Source organism: Carlito syrichta, unplaced genomic scaffold, assembly GCF_000164805.1.
Source record: "Carlito syrichta isolate Samal-C Ts95f unplaced genomic scaffold, Tarsius_syrichta-2.0.1 Scaffold311833, whole genome shotgun sequence".
In the NCBI taxonomy this organism is placed as follows: domain Eukaryota; kingdom Metazoa; phylum Chordata; class Mammalia; order Primates; family Tarsiidae; genus Carlito; species Carlito syrichta.
The window spans coordinates 646,676-659,742 of NW_007255929.1; the positions used below are offsets into that span (position 1 = coordinate 646,676).

The 13,067-nt window shown below is 37.4% G+C and overlaps 1 protein-coding gene across 2 annotated transcripts in view; it reads right to left on the reverse strand.

Moving 5' to 3' along the window:
• Positions 1 to 13,067, reverse strand: part of TBC1D23 (TBC1 domain family member 23) — a 69,170-nt gene that overhangs the window by 46,118 nt on the left and 9,985 nt on the right. For both annotated transcript variants that reach the window (XM_021718107.1, XM_008069155.2), the window contains exon 2: positions 2,906 to 3,017. In XM_021718107.1, the coding sequence (XP_021573782.1) occupies positions 2,906 to 3,017 (112 nt within the window). The remainder of the gene's footprint in view (positions 1 to 2,905; positions 3,018 to 13,067) is intronic.

Sequence of the window (13,067 nt, forward strand, 5' to 3'; positions counted from 1 at the left end):
GCTACTCGGAAGGCTGAGGCGGAAGGATCGCCGGAGCCCAGCAGGTCGAGGCTACGGTGGCCAGGAACGGCCACTGCACTCGTCTGAGCGACAGAGTGAGACTCCAACTCAAAAAAAAAAAAAGTTACTCTTCTTTTAAGCATTTCAAACTTTCACATTAAAGTATGAGTATGCTACCAAGGATTTGCTTTAAAATAAGGGTGGGGTGGGGATACTAACAGATAAGATTGGTCAAATGTTGATAGTCGTTAAAGCTGGGTTACGGGCATATGGGGGTTCTTCATTATACAAGTCTCTATACTTTGTGTTGAAATTTCTATAATAACATTCAAAATACTATGTACAGTCATAATTCTATTTCTGTTGAATATATATGCATGGGGGAAAAATGTAAAAAGATATACACCAAGACACTATGTATTTTACCTATAGGCAGTAGATAACAGATGATTTTTATTTTATTCTTTGTACTTACATGTTATACTGTATAACAGAGGTCCCCAAACCCTAAGCTACAAACTGGTACCAGTCTGTGGCCTGTTAGGAACCTGGTTGCACAGCAGGAGGTGAGAGCAAGTGAGAGGAGTTCCACCTGCTGTCAGATCAGGCAGCATTACACTCTCATAGGAGCCTGAGCTCTATTGTGAACTGCACACGTGAGGGATCTAGGGATCTAGGTTGCCGCTCCTTACAAGAAGCTAATGCCTGATGATTCCCCTCTTCTCCTATCCCTCCCCTCGTCAGTGGAAAAACTGTCTTCCACAAAATTGGTCCCTGATGCCAGAAATGTTGGGAATGTTGGGAACTGCTCTGTGTATATGCTTCCACAAATATATGTATTTCTTTTGTAATCATAACAAAATATGAATTCTAATTTTTTTTTTTAATTGAAGTCTCACTCTGTCGCCCAGTCTGGAGTGCCGTGGCACGCTCACAGCCACCCCAGGGTCAACCTGCTGGGCTCTAGCAATCCTTCCGTCTCGGCCTTCCAAGTAGCCAGAATTACAGGTGCGCGCGTTACCATGCCTGGCTAATTTTTGATTTATTGTAGAGACGAGGTCTCGCCAAGTTGCCCAGGCGGGCCTTGAACCTGCGGGTTCAGACAATCCACTCACCTCAGCCTTCCAAAATGCTGGAATTACAGGCTGAGCCACTGAGCCCAGTCGAATTCTAAATTTTTAAAAAGAATAATACATATGCGCTGGAGAACAGTTGAATAGCAAAATATAAAGAAAAATCACCCACTGGCCATGTGCAGTAGTTCATGTCTGTAATCCCAGCACTTTGGCATAGACAAGAGAATTGCCTGAGCCCAGGGATTTGAGATCTGTCTGGGCAACCTGACAAGACCTTGTCTCTACAATAAATCAAAAAATTAGTTGGGCCTGGTGGCTTATGCCTGTAATTCCAGCTACTAGGAAAGCTGAGATAAAAGGATTGCCTGAGACCAGCAGGTTGAGGTTGCGGTGACTGGGAGCAGACCACTGCACTCCAGTTTGGGTGAGAGTGAAACTCCAACTCAAAAAAAAAAGAAAAAAAAATCTATAACCCAACACCCACTTAGAGCCATATTTCCCTTTATTGTTTTTAAAACATAGTTGTGATAATTCCATATCTGCAATTACATATCCTATTTTACTCATTGGTTGTATCTCCCCAAGTAACTAAAATATTTTCATAAATTTACTTTCTTCCATTTTCTTTAAGAAAGAGACTCACTTTGTTGTCCAGGCTTTCTGTAACCTTGAGTTCCTGGGCTCAAGCAATCCTCTCATCTCGGCCTCTCAATGTGCTGTGATTACAGGCGTGAGCCACTGCACCCAGTTATAAACACCATTTCTTTTTTTTTTTTTTTATAAAAGTTTAATATTTTTATTATCCATGCCTACAGCCTTTCAGCAATACTTTTTTCTCAGTTCAAAGACTAATTTTAAGATTTTATTTAAATTTTGTTTTAAAAATATAGCAGAATGTATTTAAAAAGGATAAATTACATAGTTCACTGCTGGCCATTCACATTTTTCCCAAAAGTCCCAGACTTTATTCCTGTACCTTAACTTTAGAAATACAAAAGAGTGAATCATAGTTTTCTATACAAGCAGTTGCTTTTTTAAAGAATTATACTACATTTTAAATTTCTTCTATAAATAAAGCAAAGTTTCCTTATTAACAAGTTAATATTTTTAAACCTTTCAAAAAGGAGCCTTATAATTTAATGAACTAATTATAGAGTTGTGCTACACTAATTCACTATTAACTAAATGAGTATCTGAATAAAGTTCCAATAGTTACAATTTTTATGTCACTAATAATTTTGTCCTAGATGTACAGGACTTTAGAACTCTCAAATTTTTGTCAATAAGATTTTGTTTGTTTGTTTGTTTAAGCTTCTTGGATATTTTTGTAGGATTGTAAAGAGGTTAGAAATCAAAGATAATGAAGTCAATTCCGACACAGGGAACCCCTACATCCTTGCAAAATAATAGGAAGCATTGGACTATCTGAGGTCACAAGCTCAATCCTTAATAACCAAGAAATTAGAAACTAAAGAATAAACACTATGATAGCCCAATATATTCTAACTGGTTCATCACTCTGACTCAGCCACAGCAGCACTTTTATATTTTATGTATCTTGTATTTATTGTTTATATTTTTGAAATGTATATAAGGTTTTTAAAAATTTCAACACCATTTTAATGGCTACAAAAGAATACATTACTTCTAAAACTAGACCATTATTATTAAACAATTAAACATACCAAATACTACAGAAACACACATTTTAATAAACTGTTGTTTGACAAATTTTCTAGATGTGGCATGCATGCTAATAAAGTCTCATCAACTAAGCCAGCTGAAACAAAAAAAAAAGTGATTATTTTTAAATTTTAATTTCCAGTTACCTTCCAAACTTTAGCCCTCAGATCATCAGGCAGCGGTCTTCCTTGAATTATGTTTCTCAAGGTTTCGAGATCACAACCTCCTGCTTCCAGAGCTTCTTCAAGATCTTTTTCCCTAAAAAACAAATCCTGTTTATTAAGACAAACTTTACTTCATATTTTTTCTTATTCAAGATTCACTTATAAGTATGCCTATTAAATGCTGTACCTAAGAACAAAAGTTTCTCAGCAGCCAAAATGTAATACCAACATATACACAGTACTCATACGTTGTTTTCTTGGAAGGAAACCTCAGGGTTCATACAATTTGCTCTTATTTTGCACTTAGTTCCAACAAGTCTGGTTATCTTTTCCCAGATTAGAGACATTTAAAGAGAAGATGGAGTCGGGAGCAGTGGCTCACGCCTTTAATCCCAGCACTTTGGGAGGCGAAGGTGAGAGGACTGCCTGAGCCCACCAGTTCCAGACCAGCCTGGCAAGACCACCTCTCTACAATACATCAAAATATTAGCCGGGCATGGTGGCACGTGCCTGTAGTTCCAGCTACAGAACTACAACTATTAGCCACTGCACTCCAGCCTGGGCGACAGAGTGAGACTCCAACTCAAAAAAAAAAAAAAGAGAGAGAGAGAGAGAGAGATGATGGGACAAGCAGGATGACAGCACCATGAAGTCATAGTAACAATAGAACTCATGGTACTAATGACTAACGCTTTTATAGCACTATGTGCCAGACACTATTTCAAACATTTTACATGTTATTTTTAATCCTCACAACAACGCTATGAGGTAGGTCACCGGCCCCAAGTACAGACACAATATTTGAGGCAAAGAGGGGTTGTATTCACTTATAAGACAACTGAAGAAATCATTTTATGATACTAAAAAATGTCTATTCTTTCTAGTGCTTAACAGTATTATAGTTACAGGCACGCGTCAAATTAGTAGTACAGCCAGGATTCAAATTTTAACAATCTGGTTTCTGAATTTATGCTTTTAACACTACACTAAATTCAGCCAGAATTCAAAGAACTGCAGTCTGATACTATTCAGCAGATAACTCTATTAATATCATGCCTAGAGTGGTACCTAGCTTACAATAAGTATTCAATAAAGTCAGAGAAATAAAAAGGCTCTAGTGGTATTATATATTAAAGCAAAATAATAACACCACATAATCAAGCAAATTATCAAGTAAATAACCAAGTGTCATGCTGTCTGCTATGTTTAAGGAGAAAAGTATGAAATGAATTTATTTTCACTTGTATAAGGTTAAAATAAATTTTTAAAACTTTCACAAAGGTATAAATTGTTTTTCAGCCAGAATAACCTGTTAAATTAATTAATTCATTAAGAATTTTCAAAAGCTAAGATTTCAATTACTATTTTATTTTTATTTTTTGAGTTAGTCTCTTACTCTGTCGCCCAGGCTGGAGTGATTACACTCACAGTCACCGCAACCTCGACCTGCTGGGCTCAGGTGACCCTTCCACCTCAGCCTTCCAAGTAGCTGGAACTACAGGCATGTACCACCAAACCCGGCTAATTTTTTGATTCATTGTAGAGATGAGGTCTCCCCATGTTGCCCAGGGTGGTCTTGAAACACTGGACTGAGGCGATCCTCTCATCTCCACCTCCCAAAGTGTTGGGATTACAGGTGTGAGCCACATGGCTGGCTGAGATTTTAATTACTGATTATAATTTTAGCATACAACATATAAAAAATCTGTAGAAATTTTTTTAAATGTCATAACCCAACCAGACAATTTCTAGCATTCCTTGAGAGGCAGCCTAAAAGGCAGATCACCTCACTGTCTCACTAGGAACAAGATATTAGGATTTCCTCCTACTCTTCATTCTTTCCATAGGATAATGTAAGCCTCCTCTATTGATAGAAATCTAACAATATTAGTTTAAATGTACACATGTTATAAAACATTGCCCTCTTAAGGGAAAGGAATTAAATAAAAATATAATCACTTACAATCATATACAACAGAAAAGTACTGATCAAATGTCCTTGACAAAACTGCTACAAATTCATATAAAATAGGAAGATAACTAGTAATCACACAAGAAACATTTTGTTATTTTACTACTTGGGCACCCAAATGTTGGAAGGGAAAGACAGAAAAAAAAGATTTCAAGTTTACTGTTAAAAGAGCTCAGGCCTACATTGATAAAAACTGGGGTTTGTCTATTCTATTCTGGTCAAAATGTACAAGGCAGCCTGTTAGGATTTGAAGGAGTATTTGTAATCATGAAACAAATAAAATTTAATGGCATTTTTAGTGAATAAACACCATATATTTAAATGGTCATATGTGTAAATAAAATGAGGAACTAAAAACACTACTTAATGAGATGAAATTCTTATACCAGATAAAAGAACTAGAATTTTCTCATTTTTCAGTACAAATTCCTTTTTTTCTTTTAAAAGTGGTTTTGCCAAATCCCTTACTACTCCATATTACAAAGTTAGTATTTTGGCATAAAATGCCCAATCCTCAAAGTACTTTCTGAACCACAATAATACACAGGCACATCTCTGTTGATACAGCTGCTACTGGATTCTTTGATGCTGCCCCCAGGGAACCACAAGTGTGGTCTCCAGCAGCACAACCATAAGCAAGAGCTCCACCAAAGATCAGAAAATGCCACACCTTAAGTAGGAAAAGGCACTTCTCATAAACCTAAATTAATTAAAAGTAACACTGTTTTCTGAGCAAGGCACTCAAAGGTTCAGTTATCAGACCTTCAGTGTTACAATTGTGCTTATAATAGTAGTACAGAGCTGAAAATCGTTAAGGTAAATAATTCATAGAAGGATTAAACAAAGATATGCACTCTATGACATTCAGCTCTCAAATAGATTTTTCTTCCCCAAACCACGTTTCTACTTATAAACAAGCTATAGTACATTTCTAACATAAAAGCAAACCACATGTCTGGTGGATTTTGAGTGGATGGACTGTGGTTTTTTCTGTCTTCTTTAATTATGGGCAGCTTCTCACTGACCTTGCAAGCAAAAGGCTAGTACAATTATAGTGGACATTCAGACAAGATCTTAAAACAGAAAAATACAGGCCTTGCCCATTTCTTCTAGAAAGTATGAAAAAGAAGTAATTCTCTCCTATGCTCAGAAAGTTCAGGACATGCCGGGCTCGGTGGCTCAGCCTGTAATCCCAGCACTTTGGGAGGCTGAGGTGAGTGGATTGCCTGAGCCCGCGGGTTCGAGACCTGCCCGGGCAACTTGGTGAGACCTCATCTCTACAATAAAACCAAAAATTAGCTGGGCGTGGTAGCGCACGCCTATAGTTCCAGCTACTTGGAAGGCTGAGGCAGAAGGATCGCCAGAGCCCAGCAGGTCGAGGCTGCAGTGGCCGGGAGGGGCCACCGCACTCCAGTGTGGGCGACAGAGTGAGATCTCAACTCAAAAAAAAAAAAAAGAAAGTTCAGGACAGAGCAAATCCAAAGCTCTGGGGCTGGAAAGGAGTAGAAACCCACCTCCTTCTAGCTCTGTGACTCTGACACTATAACCTATGTTAGTATAATACTAACAGGTTCCTGTCAATGATCTGCCAATAACATACTGTCAAAACCTAAATACAACATATCAGAACTTCCCCTCACCTGATGCTTTGTAACAAAGTATCGGGAGCCGGCCACTGAGGCCCACTGAGCGTTAGGGATCAGGAAGGGCCGGAGGCCCACTGAGCGTTAGGGATCAGGAAGGGCCGGAGGCCCACTGAGCGTTAGGGATCAGGAAGGGCCGGAGGCCCACTGAGCGTTAGGGATCAGGAAGGGCCGTAGACCCGGAGACCGCTAGGATGTGTTCGGGAGCTGTTGACCCATTCCCTCCCTCCTTTTCCATTCGGCACAAACTACCAAGAAAAGCTACAGCTGGCTCTAACAGAAAACTCTGAGACCGGAATGTACACAGCTAACCTAGGAGTCTCTTGTTCCCACTCCCCACGGCTTATGGTATTTGCTTTATCACAATTTAGGTTTAGCTTTGAGTCACACTGCGAAGCCTTAGTACAGTCACAGGTTCTCTTGATGCAACCTTTAGAAATTTATAGATATAGGTTTTAGAAAATAGTTTATACAGATTAAGAAAAATTAAGTAACCATTTTATTACAGAAGTGTGGTTAGTTCAGTTTGATTTAGGGGGGCTAGTGAAGTCTGTATTAGGCCAGCTGGTGCTAGGAGAGGGTAACCATAGCACCAACTGTTTTACAGAAACGAGTTTGAATTAGCATAGAATAGTAAAAGGCAATATATCATTATGTTGGTTTTAGGTGTAAGCATTGAACGATGTTATATAGCTATAAACAATTAAGGGTACATAGAAACTGGATAAGAACTTCATGTTTTTCCTTATGTTTGAAAAATACATATGCTTGAGAGTGGGGGGTGTCCTGTGTGCACCTGGACCTGTTCATGTGAAAGGCACACGCTACCTTTTGTGTAACCACAGCAGCAGGAGTTCCCGTGATGATAACTTTACAGAGTTTGGGGATAAAAGCCCTGAGTTTACACCCATTAAATGGCTTCTGGTCACTTGAGCAGGAGTCCAGTCTCTTTCTTTCTCCCCTCTCTTCTTTCTTTCTCTTTCTCTTTCCAGAATAATCGCTGATGCTGCCACACCTTCCAAGGGACCCCCTAAATCTCTCTGCAGGGGCTGGCCCCCCACAACAAAGCTACTTTAGAATTACAGCTAGACAAACAATATGACTAGAGTTTTGCAGAATTAGTTTAATGTTTATACTCAAGTTAGTAACTGAATTAGACTTTTCTTCAACCAAATCGTGAATAATTCTCACATATGGAAGCATTTGCACAATGTTAAGGTGGCAAAAAAGTTCATGAATTTTCAAGCACTACCAAATTTAATATGCATTTCCAAATGTTTCTATGATTAATAAATTCAATTAGAAATTTTGTAATTATTTCTGTATAAACCATACATTGAATCATATTTAACAAATTATTATTTTTAAGAGCAACTAAGTTACATATATTGTATTCCTAAAAGTTATAGAAAATCTTCCACCAGGAGAAATATGACTGTACATAAAACTTTTTTCTAAATTCTATTTTCCTCCCATGTTCTAAAACTTCTTTTCCCCATACTTTCAAAATGTATGGAAACTGTTTAATTGTGCATACTCTATCTCCAAACAGAAGATGAAAGTGAGACTTAGTTCGTCTCCTATTTTTTTTTTACATGTATCTTTCTCCATTTAAAGAAACCCCACACCCACTAGACAGTCACTCGCCATTTCTCCCTACAGTCCCTCTCCTCCATATTACCAGCTTCACTTTTTTGTCTCTATACACTTATCCATTCTGGATATTTCCTATAAATGGAATCACATAATATCTGGCCCATGTGTCTGGTTTCTTTTATTTAGCATGATGTTTTCATGATCTATTCATGCTGTAGCATGTATCAGTACATGCCTTTTATTGCCAAATAATATTCCATTGTATGAATATACCATATTTTACTTATCCATTCATCAGCTAATAGACATTTGACTTGTTTCAATTTTTTGGTTATTATAACTCTCAAGAATTTTGAACATAAATATTAGTAGTGCAACTGGGTAAGTATATGACACATATATATTACTTATTAATTATTCTTCCTAAAAGGATCTGGAAGAATTTAAAAATCCAGTGTATTCAAACCTCACACTAAAAACAAAACAAAGCAGAAACAAATAAAACCTCTCATACTCATTAGATTGACTACTATTAGAAAATAGAAAATAACAAATGTTGGCAAAAATATGGAGAACCAGAAACCTTGTGCACTATTGGTGAGAATGAAAATGATGCAGTCACTATAGAAAATAGTATGGAAGTTCCTCAAAAAAATACCTGCTCACCTCAGCCTCGACTTCCTGGGCTCAGGTGATCCTTCCATCTCAGGCTCCTGGGTTGCTGGGACTACTGGCAAGCGCCACCATGCCTGGCTAAGTTTTTTGATTTTTTTGTAGAGATGAGGTCTCACTATGTTGCCTGGGCTGGTGTTGAATTCCTGGGTTCAAGCAATCCTCCCTCTTCAGCCATCCAAAGTGCTGGGATTACAGACTTGAGTCACTGCATCGGGTCTTAACCACCATTTTAAAAAATCAATTCTATTCATTATATCATAAAAATGTATGAATTTGGGCCTTAGAATCAGGTCCGGACTCCAACACTGGCCCAACTCAGCAGCCATGTGATCTTATGAAAAGAATATATATAGAAATATATAGTCTCTGTCTACCTTACAGGGTTGGTTAATGCTTAAATTAATTTATAAACACAAAGCATTCAGTGCAATGCTTGGTCATAGAATTCTCCAAAACATGGAATCCATGAATACTATTACTCTTGTTATTATTACTGAAAAATAGCTGACTTTTAAAAATGACTTTTTTATCGTAGTCATTTTAGACAATTTCACCAATGTATAAAAAGTGATTTGAAAATCAACCGCATTTCTACTACTGTGAGATGATCACTGTTAACGTTCTCTGAATTACTTTGCAGTTCTTCGTATGTATATATACAGGCACAGATACATACATAAAGCAAACTCAACTATACTGAAAACATAATTTTGTATACCACAGCTTCCACTTATATTTCTCAAAAAATCATGGACATTTCTCTGATCAGATAGTATTTTTTTTGAGATAGAATTTTCAATGGCTAATTAATACAGCTACTTCTTGTACTGCTTGGTATTTTGGTCCTTTGTAAATTTCCTTGCTTAAATCTTTTCTCCTTAGCTCAAATTCCCTCAGGAGTGATTCAATAACCAATAAATACTGTTTAATGTTAATAAAGTAAAGAAGTATTATTTAGAATTATGGTAGTCTCCATCAGAACAAAAACCAAAACCATGAAAGGTGGCTACTTCAAAAAAATGAGATGGGAAGCCTAGTATCAGATTACATAGCATCAGTCAGTACAGCTTGAGTGTATTATATCTGAATGTACTGTTTGAGTAACTTAAATACTAAGGGATCCCTTCTTCACATTTATACCCTTTCATCCAGCAGTAACTGAGAAAAAGTAAAATGATTCAGCTACAATCATGTTCAAAGCAGTGCTTATTATAACTATTAAAAACTTTAAACAACAAAAGTACCCTAAAATAAAAATTGATTTAAGTCAGGAGATAGAATTCTAAGTAATACTTCGAAATGCTGAAAAACAATTAATGATGTGGAAAGATGTTTATGATATTAAGGACATATATTAAGTGAAAAAAGTTTTTAAATTAATGTACAAACATATATGTCTAAGAGAAAAAGTACACCATCCCCATCCATTCTTTCCCATACACACTGGGAATGATATCTTTCAAAACAATTTATTTCTAGTGGTATGTTTATGGGAAAGTTTTAATTTCTTGTCTTTTGGGGGAGTATTATCTGCATTCTCTAAAATGAACAAATACTGTAAATTTGCAAAGAGAAAAAAGAGTGATAAGATTTCTCACCTCAAAAATATTTATTTGCTTAGAGTATTAACTGTTATATAAGAAAGAAAAATTTACATAATCATTAAAAAGGAGGCAATGTGGCATATGTGCTATTTTATATATTTCATTTTACTTCTACAACACTGATTAACAAAAGTACAAACAGGATAAACAAGTTCAATCTATAGCTGACAGCAAACCGTATTTTAAAGGTTTACAATATGACAAACTTGGAAGTAAGTTAAAAGATATAAAAATATGTGGCGCAATTTTTGAGTATGGAAGAAAATTAATTTTGGGAAGTGGCCTCCTACACTCCGTGTGGGCGGAGTCAAAGGCAAAGGGTGGAAGGGAGGCATGGACTACTCAGAGAAGTTCTCATGTGGCCACACTTTAAGTCCTCAAGTCTGGATTCCACAGCCCAAGACTTTAAGCACAGTCTTGACAACACCCACAACTTCTTTACTCCTTGGCCTTTAAAGCTGCAAATTCCCAATACTAGGTTACTCTAACCAGTCTGCCCTCTTTGTTCCTATACTATGCTCAATGCAGACTTCGTGGGAAAATAAGACAACTTTATAATGCTGTCACAAATTCATCATTGTCTATATATGCTGGGTATCAATACTACCTAATAATCCTCCATTCACCACTTTCTTCAAATTCCTTAATTGCCCCTTTACCTCAGGTGACTTTACCTCCGACTCCAAAGAGAAAATATAGGGCAGCAGGCTTCTCTTCCTTTTGATCTCAGTCTCCTCTAAAAGCAAACAAACTAAGCACCTTATCATCATTGCAGACATCATTTCCTTCCTTCCTATACTTACAAGAGACTGAATATATTTTCTCCAGTCTAAGACTGATAACTTCACCTGGGTCTTATCTCCTCCCCAACTCTTTTAGAGCCACAGGTCATCAATTATCCTATCTCCCACCTTGCAAAAACTCCTCCAAACTTTGCCTTTTCATCTAGATGCCAAACTCCTGGGCCTTCCTTTCACAGCAGAGCTTCTGGACAGAATTCTTGATAATTGATATGTCGCAACTTTTCCCGTATCTTACACCCGCCTCCCCCCCTCTTGCCCACCCCCCATTTTTCATCTCTCAATAATCCCTATAGTTCCTTCCTAATAAAAAATCTAAAACACTTAAGATAGGATGTTTTCTGGATTGGAAAAAAACATTTTAAATTCATGAAGCTCCTTAGGCTATCAACTAAGCTGACTTAACTGGTTTTCTAAATTCTTTTTTATTTATTTTTGAGTTGGAGTCTCACTCTGGCTCCCAGGCTGGAGTGCAGTGGCATGCTCACAGTCACTGCAGCCTCAACCTGCTGGGCTCAGGTGATCCTTCCACTTCAGCTTTCCAAGTAGCTGGAACTACAAGTGGATGTTACCATCCCCGGCTAATTTTTTTATTTATTGTAGAGACGAAGTCTCGCCAAGTTGCCCAGGCTGGTCTCGAACCCGTGGGCTCAATCAATCCTCTCACCTTGGCCTCCCAAAGTGCTGGGATTACAGGCTTGAGCAACCGCACCCAGCCAAAATTCTTAAAATTGAATACTTTTCTATAATTACAAAATTAGTGAAAGACTGTAGTAGCTCAAAAAGACCAAGTAAAGCACAGAATATATGCAATCACTCTACATTTAAACACAGAGCACAGAGAAATTACACAGAAAACCTAATTATCCGAAGTGAGGATCAATGGGAGACCCAAATGTCACCTACACGATATCCACTTATATACCTAATCCTGAATTGTACCCCACATCTTTAAAAAAAAAAAAGAAAAAATCTATCGTTTTTTAAAATTAGTTTTGTGTCTTTAAGTGCTCAAGGTCTAAGATATATTATCATTTTCTTAAAATAAAAATGCAAAAGCTGTATTACTGGGAAATAAAAACTCAACAACTTACGTGTAAACATCTGAAATATGTTATTTCTATTGCATAGGATATTGCTCAAACCTATGAGTTTGCTAACAGTATTCAACAGAGCTAAGAGAAAAAAATGGACTCAGAAATCTCCACTAAAAGTACTCCTAGCATTCAAAAATATAAAGAGCATAGCCCATGATTATCTCCTTTCCTCAAATATTTCTACACTCGCTTATTCAAAGGGTCCTATATATGACTTAATCTGCTTCAAAAAGTCATCTTTCTCCTTCCCTTTACAGTTCAACATTTTGAAAACAATAGTATCCACTCACCTCCACCCCCACTCTCATTCAGTCAAAGCCTCCATCACCCTGCGAAAAGTGCTCCCAGAAGTCATTAATCACCTTTCTCAGTCTTCATCCTCTTCATATTTCTGCAAAATTTGATTCTCTTCTTAAAACACTTTCCTTCAAATTCTCTATCTTCCTAATCCATACCTGGAATTCTTTCCTTCCCTGACATAAGTATCATTTTATTCAAGCCTGGAGCATCTGTGACACACTACCCCCACCATGTGAGGCACCAAGGATGTGACAGTAAACAAACAGTCCATGCTCTCATGTAGCTTACATTCCAGCTGGCTACTCCAAGGTTCTAGCCCAAGTCCTATTATCCAAAGTCTGTTGAACAGAGGTGGGAGTGGCTCTTTCTGGGGTGCAGTTCATTCAGATTTGTTTAGAATGTAAGCACTATGAGCACAGACTGAGCTATGACAGCTCTGCTTGTGTGCGCGCGTGCG